This window comes from Ovis canadensis, chromosome 13 (assembly GCF_042477335.2).
Source record: "Ovis canadensis isolate MfBH-ARS-UI-01 breed Bighorn chromosome 13, ARS-UI_OviCan_v2, whole genome shotgun sequence".
NCBI classification, from domain to species: Eukaryota; Metazoa; Chordata; class Mammalia; order Artiodactyla; family Bovidae; genus Ovis; species Ovis canadensis.
In genome coordinates, this window is record NC_091257.1 from 30976128 (window position 1) to 30993556 (window position 17429).

Genomic DNA, 17429 nt, shown 5'->3' on the forward strand with positions numbered 1-17429 from the left:
ACAGACTTCCAACCGTAAGGAAGAAAAATGGCATTTCTTCCATTGCTCATTTTTAGGCTGCATAACACTGAGGTTCTGGCTGCTAATTATTTTTTAAATGCACTTATATAAAATAAAATGCCTTATAATTATTTTTGAAATACAAGTTGTTATTGATTTCCATTTAATTCTGCTAAATTATTAATACAACTCATTTATTGCACTTAATGTTGTTCTTAAAACACAATGAATATTAAAGATTATATTCTTAGCTATAGTTCAATTTCAATCATAGAGGTTAAAAAATGCCAGAAATTTAACTTAAAAAAAAGAAAAGCAGGCTGAAGGACTAATCCTGGAGTCTTAATCACTCAATGCTATTAAAAACAAAGAAAATCAATCCAATAGGTGACGATAGAAACATAATTTTAAAAGTCAGCTAGCTTTCAAACTATGCAACTTACTGTAAGAAGCCAAATCTATCCGTGACTTTGTAAACAAGGTAATCAGCATCTTCCCAAGGTTCAATCTCTGCACCTTCACGTCCCTATAGAAAGGGACAAAGAAGAGTGTTACTGGGAATGTATAAAACTGAATAATTTCTTAAAAAGACCAAAAAACAAGGGTTAGAAAAAAACTATGTCTCGCCTTTTCATCCTAACTTCTCAGAAGAGCGGACCACCTACTTTGCCTCTCTTCTTCCCCACTTCCCTCTCCACTGGCCCTAATACCATCCTTCCCAAGGCCAAAACGGCCTCACACCATCAGTCCATGGACACTCCAGCATCTTCATCGGATGAACTGTTGCAGCGCACTCATCAGTGTTGCTCACGCAACCTCACGGCACCACGGTGCCCTGGCTCTCCCGCCCCTGCCCTACCCTTCCGCGCCGGCTTCCCTGAGGGCCGGCGGGCCCAGCGCTCTGTCCTCAGCCCACTGCCCGTCACATTCCCTTCTTGAGCTGCGAGCACCAGCACCGCTGAGAGCAGGAGCCCCAGAAGGGCCTATTCCATCCCCCACACTTCACACTCTGCACCTGACCGTCCCACGGAGTCTCCACCGAGGGCATGTACAACAGTCAGTCAGCTCACGCCTGAGAACCTTGTGGGCAAAGCACCCCTGTAACTCTTATTGGTACAGTGATTCCCCAAGGCCTAGCGTGACACCTGACCTGGTCACTTAGTGTTAACCGCAGGAAAAAAATGCACACAAGCATGAATGAATGATGGTTCTATTCGTTTTAAATTAGTTAAGCAGTTAAATAAATTAATTAGGTTTCTTGCAGAGTATGCTAAAACCTAGTCATAATAATAGGAAACTGTGTCTGATGTTTCAAACAAGCAACTTAAAAACAAACTCTGAGAACAGATTAAGCGGAGCCCTGCCTGCATGTTCCTGTGGGGCACAGTCCAGATGGCCTTCTGTAATTTCATGTTCTTGTTATTCTCACAAATCACCGAAAACAACATACAAAACTACAGGCAACCAATATAAATATGAAACATGACATTTATAGATCACAGCTACAACTCATTATAGATCTCAGATAAAAGGTACTAGTAAGGACATATGTACATTGTCAACAGTTGTGATATTCTGGGGCATCAAAAGCCAGATTCCACAACTAACTTAAGGATAAAAAGCTTGAGATTATACATCATGTACCAATTCAAATTTCAGATCAATATTTTCAATTTTCAATATCACATATCAATTAAATAAAATGGGTATTTAACTCTATAGACTAATGTAATTAAAACATTTATTGAATACCTACTATGAGCCAGAACTGTTGTAGGTATTTAGGATACAAGAGCAAATCAAACAGGAGAAATTCTTACCCTCAGAGAGTTCACATTCTAGGTAGGCGAGCAGGCAACAAAATGTAATAAAAAGTATGCTGACATTTTAAAAGCTATGGTGAAAAATAAAGAAGAGAAAGGGGACAGAGAGAGCCAGGCGATGGAGGGGGATATTCAACAGTGTGGTCAGAGAAGAGTTCACTAAGAGCTAGCATAGGGGCAAAGAAAAAGAGGGGGCAAAAGGGCCTGAGGGTATCCAGCACACAAGTGCTCCAGGCAGAAGAAACAGCCTGTGCAAAGGCCCTGAGACAGGAGCAAGCCTGGAAGAATAACAGACGACCAGCGTGGCTGGAGAAGAGGGATGGAGGGAGAGAAACTACGTAGACAAAGCCAGAGAAACTAGAGGACTTCAGCAGTCATGGGAAGTAAACAAACTGCCGCTGTAATATAAGCCCTCCAAAAAGCAAACCCTCTTCTATTTATATTTTTGAAAGTAAAAATTACTTAAAGAGTAATGATGAATACTTACTCTGTCATATTTAGCAACTATTTCAGCTCGCTCCTGGGCAAGTTTCAGTGCTACATCCTGGTTTGAATCTGCGGAGAGATCAAATTTCAGTGAACTTTTGCTTAAAGATTTATAAAATTAATTAATCATAAAACTAAGATAAAACAAGTGGAAATAAAACAATAAATTGATGCTGCCTAAAATGACAAATCAGCAAAAATCAAATAAACTTAGAAGGGTGAGTTAAGTATCCATAACTACAACTTTGAAATATCTACATATCTACTATTTCGATATTACACACCACCCTCAAAAGAAAGCAAATCTGTTAACACAGCATTAACTTAGGGGATATGTAAATCTTATCCCTCAAGAGTTATATTTGGATCTAATTTCATAGAAATAAGAATTAAAGTAGAAACTGGAAATGAGAGTTCTAAGTTTTCAGAGGAAATCCACCTGGGCAGGTGATGAGAAGAACATTCAAGAAGGCTTTTAAAAATGTAGGTAATTTACTCACAAAATAAACTAGTGCAAGATAGAGTTTAAGGGTTTTAAAAATATATTTCTCTGACATGATGAATATAATCATTTCTTTACATTTAGCCTCTGAGGTCCCCCTTATCAGCTGTCCCAACTATTATCATAATGTGCAGTTTTACCACAACACACACCCTTCTTTATTATTACCCATCACGTTAGCTTTCAAAAACGTAGTCTGACAATGAGTAGAGATCAAAATATGAAATAGTATGGATATGATTACACACCCAACTCCCATAAATTAAAAGATCAGTGACCGGCCGTATATAAAAGGCATCTCTGGTCAAGAAGGAAGACAAGCATTCCAGTGGAAACTGGGCAAAGGTCATGAGCAAGAAGCTCACAGGAGCACCAGCAGCAGAGACAAACCTGTTCTCAGGAAGCGCCCGGCAGACAGTAAGATCCTGCCGGAGACCTTACGTGCCTTACCACACTTAATTCCAGGCTTTATCCTGCTAATTTTATTACACAGATGAAAACAAAGAAAACAAAAAACAAGGTTTAAAGATTTTAACCAACTTGTCTAAGGTCACACAGCTAGTAAACAGCAAAACAAGTAGGATTCAGACGATACTGCATCTACAGCCCATAATTTTAACCATTACTCTAGTCAATGATCACTGAAAGACACAAAAAGGATGTCCAGTGAAAGACGGCAAATGGAGCACACACTTTTATATCCATTCCTCCTAAAACCCCACTAAACTGACAACATGGGGGTTCTTTAAATCCTTGCCCTCAGTGGCACAGCAACGGAGGTTCCAGAGAAGAGGTGAGGGTGGGGTTGAAAACAAGCAGTTGACTAAAGAAGTCAAGTGCCTAAGAGTTGAAGGGAGGCATGTGTGTCTGTAAGAGGCTGAGTGCAGAGAAGCCATCCTCATCCTCCAAAGCAGGAAATCATGAGACAATGACTAAATCTGCAGAACAGGAAGTGGCAATACAGGCATGTTATCTAGTGCTTTGGAAGTAAATACAAAACCAATCAGCTGGGACTGGAGGAGAGCAGTTACTTCTATGGGTGGGCAGCCAGGTGGGGAGGGGTGTGGCAGTGAGATTATCTTTCAAAATTAGTTTTACAGATCCTAAATCTTTACACCAAGTAAAGTTCTGACAAAAATAAAAGCTAATTTTAAAAGCCAAGACATGCAGGGCGGGGCCAGGGGGAATCAAGTTACCAGAAACTTAAGAAATGCAAGTTTTAAAATACTACTTTGCACCTCTCTCAGACTGACCCCAAAATGCACTGACATTACTCAGGCTCGATACAGTGTGGGGAGATGTGCCCTCACTGACACTCGGTGGACTCACAAATGCATCTCCTCTTTCTGGAAAGCATCTTGATAAAACATATCAAAATCTTCAAAACAGGCATCTCCTTTACCCAACAGTTCCACCTCTAGGAATTTATGACAAGGAGATAATCACAAGGCTGTTTATAATAGTAAAAACAGAAATCTGTCTATTTCTTAAAGCTTATTTGGGGGAAAAAGTGTCTATGCCACTGCTTTTCTCAAAGTGTCAGTTGAGAACCTTTGAGGGAGATGTGAATAAATAACACAATGGTCCAATAAAATGATTTTCAGTAAACTAATACATCCCAGGTGGCACCAGTGGTAAAGAATCCGCCTGTCAATGCAGGAGACCTAAGAGATGCAGGTTTAATCCCTGGGTCAAGAAGATCCCCTGAAGGAGGGCACGGCAACCCACTCCAGTATTCTTCCCTGGAGAATCCTATGGACAGAAGAGCCTGGCCAGCTATAGCCCACAGGGTCGCAAAGAGTTGGATATGACTGAAGCGACTTGGCATACACGGGATGCATTCAGAAGTCTGTGATACTCAGCTCAATTATACACATACGAATTACCTTATTTTAGACTTAGGAACCTTCCTCAACTCCTTTCCCCCTCTTCCTTTACCCAGTTTTAACACATTGCATTCATACAGCTACCAAAAGGGCAGGGGAAGCAAATGAGCAGAAATTAAACTCAAACTAGGAACCCTGACCACACAGTAAATTCCATTTCTATTATCAGAACAACTAAGCATGAATTTCTATGGTGACTGGGCAAAATTCAATAAATGAGGGCTTTTTGGAAGTATTTTATACCAGTCCTTATTTCTGCTACTAGTCCTAGGAATCTCAACTCTATTTCTAACTTAACAATGGAAAGTTTAATAAAAGTATAAAGGTAAGAACTGGAAACAGTATAGAGCTGGGAAATGAAGACACAAAACATCCCAAGAAAACATCTTTGTGGCTCTAAGATACTATCCTTTACATGAATCCATCTCCAGTCTAGAAATTTCTAGAAAGGAAAACCTAGCCAATAATAGAGGCTGTACTGCAACTGGATGAAACTGTGCTCTAATGTTACGAAAGAAAAATGACCAAAATGATTAGCGCAGTTGATTCTGAATCAATTAAGTGCTAGTCTTAAATTCCTTTAGAAAGCTCTTGTTATTTCCCCATGAGGAGAAAAAGCTGTGGTATTAATAAACGTAAAAGAGAACAGATTTAAAGTCAAACTTATCTTATAAAATATAGCCAAACCTGCTTCTTTGAAGAGACTAAATGGCAATGCCAATCTTTCCCGACACTGAGTTTAGAGACATCATTTAAGGCAATCATCTTTCCAGTAAGTAGTGTCCTTATGCAGAATTCAATGTAGTTAAATTATGCTTTACACTGTCTTATCTACAGTTGAGAAGTTTACTAAAAATTATAATAGAATAACCCCTATGGTTTTGTTCTGGTTGCTTATTTAGAAATTCCACTGCAGAACAAAGAGTTTGCCCTAAAAACACTGACCACGGAGGGCATCGCAGCTGTCTTGTGTCTGTGCAAGTGTGCACCGACTTCCAGGCAACCACTAAACAACAGTAGTGGTCCTGGGCACTCACACCACACGTCATCAAACAAGAAACCTATCACAGTATTCAACTCAAATTCAAACAAATTATTTTAATTGATTTTCCATCTAATATAAGAATGTCTCAAGTGTAAGAGGCACATTTTAAGCAGTTAAGGATCGAAAGACATTTGGATTAAAAACTCAAGAACACATAAAACATCTCGGGGCACAAGTGTACAGAAGAAATTAACGACAGCATTTTAAGAACACCTCTAATTCCATGTAAACATAAGAACTTTTAAGAATCAAGCATCCATCTGAACTATAATAGCCCCAGACTGTGAAAAACAATTCACTCTAAGGTTTTAAATTTTAAATTCAGTCCAATGACACAAAATTGACAGACCATTTTTCCTTGTACACATTTTGACAGATGAATGTTAAATAAATATATATTTTAACGTAAAAAGTACTTTACCCTTTGTTAGATAACCAGTCTGGCCCTGGGAATTAACGGCTTCAGTCCTCATAGAGTAAATTTATCTATACCATGATTCCATTACTGCTTTCCAGTTGCAAGCATACCAAGAGTGTTAGGTGGTCCCTCACACATTCTGCAACAAACTCAAACAGAAGAGTGGAAGGCAGCTCTATTTTAAACTATTTGTGAAACAAACACAAGAAAGAAAAGGTCTGAGATATATTCTAAGGGAGAAAAAAAGACCTTGCTGTGGTTACACAGACTACAGATACTCAAACAAAGATGATGTTTGTTGAGGGTAAAACATGCCTCTCAGGCCCCATCCCAAGTATGAGCCACACCAGCCTACACCCAGCATTCCAGCTAGTAACAAACAGGGGCTTTTAAGCCTTAATCTTGCACTTCAAAACTAGCCACATTCTTACTACTTTTAACAAAACTTGTCTTGGAGCAACAAAAAAAATGTTTATTTAAAACTAAGTATGAATACTCTTCTCAAGTACATTCTATAACAATTTTAATGATACTTTTTAATGTGAAAGCTTCAGCTCATTTCAGACACTAAGCAAATGCCTAAATTCTGGAGGGTTTGGGAAATATTTCACACAGCACACATTTACAAGTGAAATAAAGTTTCATGATACAATACGCGTAACTACTGCAAGGCAGCCCTGTGAAGTGTTGAGTCTCGCCTTTTTCCCTTCATTGTGTCCTTCTTTCTATTTTAAAAAATGGGTTGGGACCTACAATATGGAAACTACTTTGCAAACAGCCATGTGAAAGGCATGCTTATGCACGTTAATTACACTAATGAATTAAGTTTACAATCAAACTTAACTTACACTTAAGCTTAAGCCAGTTGTAACATTCAACATAGGCAAAAGATCTCAGAAACTCAGAAGTGAAATGAAGTGAAGTCGCTCAGTCGTGTCCGACTCTATGAGACCCCATGGACAGTAGCCTACCAGGCTCCTCCGTCCATGGGATTTTCCAGGCAAGCATACTGGAGTGGGCTGCCATTTCCTTCTCCAAGAAGCTCAGGGAAAGGGTTAAAAGTCCAAATCATAAACCAGGACATGGGGGTGCAGGGCAGCGGGTGTCCCCTTGTCTTTTTGAGCTTCTGGAGGCTGCCTGCTTTCCTTGGCTCCTGGCCTCTTCCTTCACATCACTCCAACCTCTTGCCTCCACCCTCAAATCTCCTCCCTCCTCTGACCTTCTTGTCCTCTTCTCATAAGATTCCTGTGATGACAATGTGCCCACCTTCATGATCCAGGATCACCTTGGTACATCCACACCTTTCAGAGATTAGGGTGTTGTGGGGAGTCAATCTTCAGCTCAACACACCTTGTACTATCTGTAAATGTTTTTATTTTTCCTTCATACTGAATCAGTTTTTTGTCTAGATACAGAATTCCAAGCTCATGATAATTTTTTTTCCCTCAGAACTTTGTTGCCTTTTGGCTGATTAGAAATTTGATGCTAGTCTAATTACATTTACAGGAGCCAAGGAAAGCAGGCAGCCTCCAGAAGCTCAAAAGGACAAGGGCATACCCACCCCACAACCCCGAGGCATCCCAGCATCTTCCCTGGTGTCTCCCCAAGGAATCAGCCCTGCTGACACCTGACTTTAGCCCAGTGTAACTACGTCCATCCTCCAGAACAGTAGGAGGATCAATTTCGTTGCTTTAAGCTGCCAAGTTTGTGACAGGCAGCAACAGGAAACTAATACAGTGATTCACAGTTTACTGCCTCAACAACCTTTCTCTGACAAAGACTCTCTCCTTGTCCAAACTTTACTAAGCCTTGACCTTGGCCTCCATCCTGTCTTCAGCCTGCCTCACCCAGCTGTAGCAAGAATCCTGCTAAGTCAGGGAATTCCCCCACCCTTGATACCCTTGCTATCTGGTCAGATTTCTCTTCCTCCACCCTTGATATCTAGTAACCCTGGCCTGTCTCTACCAAAAATCCTGTTACACAGGTTTAGCAAGATTCCCCCTTTGCACCCACCAAAGCCCTCATTTGGTGAATTAATGATAAATCCCTTACTGTACTCGAAGTTGAGCCCTATCTTTCTCCCCTAATGTGATATTCTTGACACTCCTTGCAACAGCCCTGAATAAAGTCTTTATTGTTGTAATAAGTGTTAGAATAATTTTTTTCTTTAACAGAATCAAAATGAGGAGCAGACACTGGATCCGTGAAATCTCCAGAGGCTAAAATTGGACATTTCCAGATGCCAACTGGGTAGCTGCCTAGAGAGTTAGGAGATTGCACTGAAAGAAGGAATACAAAGTTTCTTCAAGAAGAAAGTGGATGCTAGGCAACATACAGATCACGGTATTATTGCAATATGGTAAACGCTTACATATAAAAGACACCAAAAAGAGGTAAGAGGACTGTTGGAAATCTCAGAACACACAAAGCAGGGAGAGATGAAAAGTCATGGTCGAATACTGATATGCAGTAATATACAAAGGGGCGTGGCTATGGATTTGATACACATGGGAAGAGTGAAGCCATCTGACCACGACGCTGTCAGGGCCAGGCTTGCACTTCCTTCCTACACACCTCATCATCATGTTTAACACTGAAGTACACTATACTGACTACTGACATTACGATTATATAGGAACTTTATTGGCTTTTAATGTCCAGAATCAACTACACACACAGTGTCTGAAACTGAACTCTGATCTGAACGGCTGCGTACGCTCCACTCCCAGCCTAAGGCCCCCTCCTAGAAGCAGCCGCCATTCTCTCCCAAAGCACTTCTCCACACTGTACAAGGATCTGCACGGATGTATGCACATGCACATATATTTAAATGTCCCTTTTCTATTTAAAAACTAGAACCATTCTATATATAATTCTAGATCTTACTTTTTTCTTGCTTAACAGTGCATCTTCAAGCTTATGCATATCAACACCTACCCAGTGGTATGCCAGTAAAAGCTTAGCAACCAGTTCCCGGAGGGAAGAAGTACAGGCTGTGAGCTCTGGTTTGTGGCATTTGCCAATTTCCATGCTGTGAAGATTCCCACCGCAGTGGCCAGTTACTAAGATACCAATGTGATGCCACTGAATAGCGAGATCAGGTTGGCTCCAGTAAGTCAGTGGATCTCCCTCAACCCTCTTTCACAGCTGTGAAGTCTCCTAATGCACTAACATAAGTTATCTATCAGTCCTCTCTCAGGAAGGTGACTAGGATAAAGCAGAGAGTCAATATGTAACCAGAGCTAAAGATGAAACATTACGAGGTAAAGAGCTTAACCAGCTGTGGTGACCAAAGGCAAGCAGAAAAAATGAGGAAGCAGAAACCACAAGCAAAATGAGAGAAAGAGGCTGCAGGGAGGAAAACGGTGCCCAGTGCGCAGGGCACAGCAGAGTCACTATCATACAGACCTTTCAGCCTGAAAATAAGACATACAACCCTGTCCCTGGGTTGCTGCTGCTGGTTTCCTTTCTCATGCAATGCATGCAGGCAGCAAGTGCTTTTCTCCTGAAATTCCCTGAGTAAATTATCCATGTCTATGAGTTCCTTAACGCCATCTCATCTTTCAAACAGAAGAGGCCCTGAGTATCAATGGTGCCTAAACAATGTTTCAGTTATTTGTAATCACCTTCTTAGTACAGACTTTGTTCTTGTTCAGTCACGAAGTTGTGTCTGACTCTTCGGGACCCTATGGACGAGAGCAGGCCAGGCTTCCCTGTCCCCCACCATCTCCCAGAGTTTGCTCAAATTCATGTCCACTGAGTCGGATTATGAACTAAGACACCTCAATAATAAAGTTTTTTTTAATAATAAAAATCTTAATAGGCACCATTGGTAAAAACGTCAGCATTTATCTTGCCGTGTTCTAGATCCAAGACTGGAAGGAATGCTCAGAGGAGAAATCCTAGAAACATCAAAACACAACTAAAAACAAACAAAATAAAGGAAGGCACACCAGTCACTTGAGAACCTGAAATACCACTTATTTTAAATGGTCCTTCTGTGAGAGATGAAATTAAATTCGGCACTTAAAGTGACATATGCCTGCTCTGCAACCAAATTTATTCTGGAGTGGCATCCCAGGAGACTTTGACGTCCTTGGCCAAACGCTCCCCCTGGTGGTCCTGTGAGGAACGATCCAGAACCTCCAATCCTTTTACCCCTCCGCTGGGAGGGACTCTGATCTGCTGCTTGTGAGCCCTCGAGCACAGTCCCACCCCCGCCCCTCACAACTCTGTTAACTCCACATTAAACAAGTGTCTCATCAAAAAAAAAAAAGTACAACCTCAAGAACCCATTTCTCTCCTTCTTCCTTCTCCCACTAGAGCAATAATCTTAGAAAAATCATTTGGCTTCCTTCCCTCTTTCCATGTTAACTTGGAAACAACATAACAACAAGATTCTCATCATAGCTTCAATTATAAAAACAGCATAACTAGTCATGATCAAGGGCAGGGGCAGCCAAAGACGGAAAGTCAATTCAGGAAAGAACCAAGGCCGTAAACCCAAAGGTCCTCAGAAATGACCCAACCTCCACTTCAGAAGAGCCACACAAGCTTCCACATACATCTTCATAGTCCTCCTCGGGTAATATGCATTGTCTGAGACAATAAAAGTGTTCAAAACAACAAATCTAAAGCCTCAATTTTAGCTTTTATTTGTCAGCATAAATAGGATTTGTACCTTTCCATTCAAAATATTTCTATTATCTCACTAAGTAGCCTGGTGTCAACATTTTCCACAATGTCATGCTCTCATTTTAAAACTTTTCATGAAATATGCAGAATACATTTCTTCAAATTCTTATACAGAACCCCAGTTTTCAATAAGGAGGGTGAGTGGGGTTGAGAAGAGATGTGAGCGCCCTCCTTGTGAGCAGGTCTGTGCCTTGTTGCTCAGCTGAGTTCCTTCCAACACTTTCCCAGCTACCGTCACAGCCTCCTTTCACAGGGCCCCCCACCTATCCAGGTCCTCCTCCTGCTTTTACAAACAAAAAGATCAACATTTTATAACTGGTAGGTCATCTGTATGTTCTGTTCCAGTTGTAAGCATATACATTCTAAAAGCTGTAAGAACAGGACAACTCTCCAATATTTTAAAATGGAGCACCCAGCATCAGAGAGAGACTTCAGTTCAGTTCAGTTGCTCAGTCGTGTCTGACTCTTTGCGACCCCATGAACCACAGCACACCAGGCCTCCCTGTCCATCACCAACTCCCAGAGTCCACCCAAACCCATGTCCATAGAGTCGGTGATGCCATCCAGCCATCTCATCCTCTGTCATCCCCTTCTCCTCCTGCCCTCAATCTTTCCCAGCATCAGGATCTTTTCAAATGAGATCTCCGCATCAGGTAGCCAAAGTATTGGAGTTTCAGCTTCAACATCAGTCCTTGCAATAAATATTCACTGATTTCCTTTAGGATGGACTGGTTGGATCTCCTTGCAGTCCAAGGGACTCCCAAGAGTCCTCTCCAACACCACAGTTCAAAAGCATCAATTCTTCAGTGCTCAGCTTTCATTATAGTCCTTCTGTTACTAATAAAATTTAAATCATAATCTTGAGAATAACTCCAGGGCATGCTTCTATTACTTGCTTCTTGATTTCCAGAAGGATGAGAAACAAAATCATTTTAAAGTCCTACAATTACTAACAAAGTTTCATTATTATAACAGAGAAGATATTTTCCCCTCAAATTTAATCATGTCTACAGACTTAGGTAGAATTGGTCCACTGTACTTTTACCATCTATTTACCTACAACAATCTACTGAACACACTTATTTCCAAATCACTCCTATTAAACTGTAATCTCCACAAACAAAAGACTGTACCTCACTCATCTTGGCACTTCTTGTGTCTACCACAGTGCCTGGCACACAGTAGCTGCTCACTAAATACTTCTATATAGCTTCACTGCAAAAAAAATAAAAAATAAAAACAAAAACGCCTTTACTAAAGAGCCTCTTGATGAAAGTGAAAGAGGAGAGTGAAAAAGTTGGCTTAAAGCTCAACATTCAGAAAACGAAGATCATGGCATCCGGTCCCATCACTTCATGGCAAATAGATGGGGAAACAATGGACAGTGAGAGACTTTATTTTGGGGCTCCAAAATCACTGCAGATGGTGACTGCAGCCATGAAATTAAAAGACACTTGCTCCTTGGAAGAAAAGCTATGACAAACCTAGACAGTATATAAAAAAGCAGAGAAATTACTTTGCCAACAAAGGTCTGTCTAGTCAGTTGTTTTTTCCAGTAGTCATGTATGGATGTTGAGAGTTGGACTATAAAGAAAGCTCAGTGCCAAAGAATTGATGCTTTTGAACTGTGGTGTTGGAAAGGACTCTTGAGAGTCCCTTAGACTGCAAGGAGATCCAACCAGTCCATCCTAAAGGAAATCAGTCTTGATTATTTATTGCAAGGACTGATGTTGAAGCTGAAACTCCAATACTTTGGCCACCTGATGCGAAGAACCGACTTGCTGGGAAAGAGTGAAGGCAAGAAGAGAAGGGGATGACAGAGGATGAGATGGTTGGATGGCATTACCAACTCGATGGACATGAGGTGGAGTAGGCTCCAGGAGTTGATGATGGACAGGGAAGGCTGGCGTGCTGCAGTCCATGGGGTTGCAAAGAGACAGACATGACTGAGTGACTGAACTACTGAACTGAACTTGCTAAAGATTCTTATTTCTCACATATTTTCTTGTGTTTTTTTTAATACTATTTCATGGGAGTATTTGAAATTTTATTAAGACTCAGACATGAGAAGTCACAACCTAAGTAGCTCCTGTGATTATTCACAAGAGCCTCATGTTCATGAAGGAACGCATGAAGACATGCATGCTTAAGTGCGAGTATGTGTGTGTGTGGCTCCTGAAAGATGAAGCAGCCAGAGCCTTGTTACGTCTGTGTTCCCATCTATACCCCTCACACTTTCCCCTCTTCTGGCTCCCCAGCCTACTCACAGACCATCACTGTCTCGCTTGCTTTATGGGAAGGTGTTGCTCACTTGGCTGTGTGTGGCCCACATCATACTTCACAAAGAGCCTCACCAGAGCAACGCTCCCAACTCCCCCCTTCTCTCCCCTTACTCCTCTCAGAAGCTGGCGGTTGGCTTGGCTGTGCTAGTCACCCGGTGGGTAAATCTAAGTCAAGAGAGGCTAATAAGTCCTTTCCACTTCGGATCTAATGTCATGTCCTCCATCAGCCAACACAGGAGGCATTTTGCTCTCGGTCAGTCTCTCCTGCCCTAGTTCTCAAAGAGAAAGAACATCACTACTGCTTCCCTAGAACTCCCAAAATCAGACTAGTAACTCCAACGTTTATGTGTAAGGTGATTCACAGAGACGTGACATGATGTAACAATGCTTAAATGCCATTACTACTGGAGAGAAACGTAATTATTATTTGTTGAATGTGAGTTTAATTCCCACACTTGGCGGGAGGGCTGAATGACAAAATTGCAACAGATCCTTAGCACCAAGACAAGCATATGAGTCATTTTACTCACTTCAACCCGCCTACAGTTGCTGGCAAACTCAAGATTACACCTGAGCAGTTCTTCCAGTAGCACGAGAGCATGACTGTTAATGATGACACAAGGCTGGTCGGCAACAACTCCCTGTCTGTGGCAGCTTTATCCTGCTTAGTGGGGGTTTCACGGGTACCAGACATTGGCCATGCATTTGCTGTGCGTAGTATCATATAATCAAATGCCTTCATGATTAACTTCTATGATTACAGAAAGAATTCTGTTGAATTCACTTCATTTACTTAACTTTCACAACTCTCTTCGGCTCATTCAGAATTATAAGCATGTACAGTTTTATTAATTACAATAAAACTTTGTGCTGAATTCAGCTCAATGGAATTTAATAAGAAATAATGCAATTACAGCAGATTCTTGAAGGCCAGATATAAGACAGAGAATTCACAGACTGCTCATCCTAAGAGCAAATAACTAATCCCACAAGTAGTTTGGCAAGCTTTACTCTCACCCAAAGGTAACTTTTCCACTCTTTAAATCAAAGATGCAAATGTGTAAAAACCAAATTGTGCTCAAAATGGCACACGAAAATAAGAACTAAGGATTACCCAGAGCAACTAAGTAGCGCAGAGGAAGAACTGCATTAACGCATACGCCAAAGTGTGAACTATGCAAGTATCCGGTCCCCAGATGGCCCTTAGGTTCAAACTGGGACATAAGCCCATCACAAGCCAGAAATTTGGGATACGATAAATGTTTTACGTGCTCACATCATATTGAAGCTGCCATTCATTCACTCATTAAGTAAGATAGAGAGCCCTAAAGTCCAACACAATACTACAGAATTCTCACAACATACAGCACACTTCACCTAACAAACCCTAAGAATGTGATCTATACACCTCTCATGTGTATGTGTGTTTAATATGAAATGTTTCTTTACCTGCTTACCGTAACTGTGTTAACAATGTTGTGTTTGAGTGACCAGTATAAGATTTTGCATAGCAAACATCAAAATGCTATACAAATAGGGTCCAGCACTGATCAGGAGTCCTCATGAATTAAGTGCCAACAAAGAGCCAGGCTCGTAAGTAGGAGCTCGCACTTACTCTGCACAATCTAAGTCTTATGTATATTATTTCATTTAATGTCTTCACATCAAAACTAAGAAGTAGGAATCATTAGCATTCATTTAAGAGACAAGAAAATTATTAGGTAAACGAACTTGCAAGGATTACACAGCTTTGAAGTTGCAGAATTGGCATTCAGACCAAGGCGATATGGCTCCAGAGTGCTCTTAACCACTCCACATGGTCTCTGAATAAATAAAAAAGGAAAATGAACAAAGGTTTATCAAGAGGATCTGTCAACAGGAATGCTCAGAGCAGTGTTTAACAAGGGCAAGAGGCCATGGAAATGCTCTCCAGTCAACAGGAAGTCAACATGTTTCTGAAGAGAAGAGAGAACAGAAAAGCTGTGGAGAAAATGACCACCACTCAGGAAGGAAGGGGCTTCCCAGGTGGCGCTAGTGTTAAACAACCAGCCTGCCAGTGCAGGAGGCACAATAAGACACAAGTTTGATCCCTGGGTCGGGAAGATCCCCTGCAGGAGGGCATGGCAACCCACTCCAGTTTTCTTGCCTGGAGAAGCCCATGGACGGAGGAGCCGGGCAGACTTCAGTCCACAGAGTCTCAAAGAGCTGGACACAACCTATCACACATGTAGAAAGGAAGAACGGTTTAGTCTGCCTGTTAACAGCTCACACTTGTTTGTTGTTGTCTTTAGGCACTGTGCTAGGTACACAGAAAATCGCAAACAGTTCTATAATCTTTTACATTTTACAGATGACAAATATAAAATGCAGAGGTCAAGCAACTTGTCCAAGTCTAAATTATCATCAGTGCTCAACTCAAACCCACATCTGAAAGGCTCCAAAGTCTGTGTCCACCTGCCCACTATGCTAGAGAGAAAAAGTGTGTGTGTGTGTCTAAATTAATAAGGTATATGCTACCTAGAAACTGGTGCAGGGTCACCAGAGAGTGGGTTAGTTAACTCCAGTGTGCTCAAAACTACTGTTCTGGTTGTATTTCCACAGTGAGTGTCCTATTCTAATAAAAAGAGAAGTCATCCTACATCTGAAAATGATTACTTTCCAGAGTTACTTATTCCTTACACTTTCAGATACCCAAGTTTCCAAGGTTTCCTCCATTGATACTATAAAGCTGCCATACTTTTATGGATATAAAATGCATTTTCACAGTATCATAAACAAGGAAGCAAATTTTTTCGAAGTTTAAATTGAGGCAGCTAAATATTGTTTTCACACACAACTAGATACAAGTAAGCTTTGAAAAAAAGAAAAAGCTTTACTAGTTATCAACTGCCAGACCCTGGGCAGGAAAACAGGAGAGCACGGGCTCGCCACCAACGGCATCTTACATACTGTCTATTCATTACAACCCCGTCCAACACTTTTTCTTTTCCAAACCTTTCAACCACATATTTCTTTCTATATACAACACATATTGCTCTTCAGAGTAAAGATTCATTAGCTCTAAAGTATATCAAACTTAAAAAAAAATATTCCAACACATCTATTGGTTATTTGTAGTAGATAATACTGCACAAAGATTCCAGAGTTTCCCTGACAAAGACACCTTAATAAAATGAAACAGACACTGTTCACCAAAGCTAAAGGGAAGAGCAGTGAATTTCTCACACCTTTGTTCCAATGGCGGCACAGCTGTTTCTCACAGTATTTACTCGCTAAAAGCAGTCCATCAGTCCAATCTGAGTATTACCTTGGAACACGAATGTGCACAATTTAAAGAAAGACCAGATGCATTCACAAAATTCAAAAACAAGTCTAACCACATCCAAAGATATAGTCCTTTAATATTATGAAAGGCCTATATAATGTTGCACACATTACCTTCCAGATAATGTATATAACATAACCTGAGAAAAAAAGCAGCGGTAGCATATAGATTTCCAAAGAAACTTGCACCACTACATTCAAGGTTTAAAAATAAGACAATAATCTTAATGCGACTGACTGATGAAAGAAAAGGGGGAAAGGTGGCCATTGGGCTCCTGGTAACAACTTGCCTGGAGACCCTGAAAATTCACATCTAGTTTTCTTGTCAGTAACCTATAAATCCCATTCCCATCCCAACGCCTCACTCTCAACTTACCTCAAAAACCTATACACAGGCTCAATCAGATGCTAAACAATTCTTTTTTTTTTTTCTTGGTACACAGCAGCCTGAAATAAAACTCTTTTAAGAAGTCACTAAGTGGGAGAGAGCCTCTTCCAGCATGATAAGTTACGCAAACTTCCACATAAAAGATTACCATACTCCAGAAGACTAACTATAAAAACACATTTCATATTAAAGACCTGCCATCCTTCTCATTGCAGGAAGTACTTCTTAGAAAGCACTGCTAACCACTCAATGAGTAAACTATCTGACATTACAAAATGCATTTAGGACAGTAATCCAATTCCTCTTTTTATGAGTAAATAAACATGGCCAGCTTCACAAAGCAGCAGAATGATTGGAAATGATGTAAAATGTCCTTCAATTCAGCTACTACAAATCATGAAGCAATATTCTGTACTGATTTGACTTGGATTCATCTCCAAGATGTACTGTAAGTAGAGGGGGAAAATGTCAAGGTTCAGAACAGTGTATATAACACACGACGGGGGTCAGGGATGAACATAAATACACAAAGTTAACAGCAGTTGTCTGGCGGCGACGAGTGGAAAGGACACTTGTCTTT

At 40.8% G+C, this 17429-nt stretch overlaps 1 protein-coding gene across 2 annotated transcripts in view; it reads right to left on the reverse strand.

Moving 5' to 3' along the window:
* The window catches only part of USP6NL (USP6 N-terminal like), a 138875-nt gene that overhangs the window by 50517 nt on the left and 70929 nt on the right, over positions 1-17429 (reverse strand). For both annotated transcript variants that reach the window (XM_069546402.1, XM_069546403.1), the window contains exons 3-4: positions 2311-2378; positions 444-526 (exon numbers count right to left, since the gene is read on the reverse strand). In XM_069546402.1, coding sequence (XP_069402503.1) covers positions 444-526; positions 2311-2378 — 151 coding nt within the window. The remainder of the gene's footprint in view (positions 1-443; positions 527-2310; positions 2379-17429) is intronic.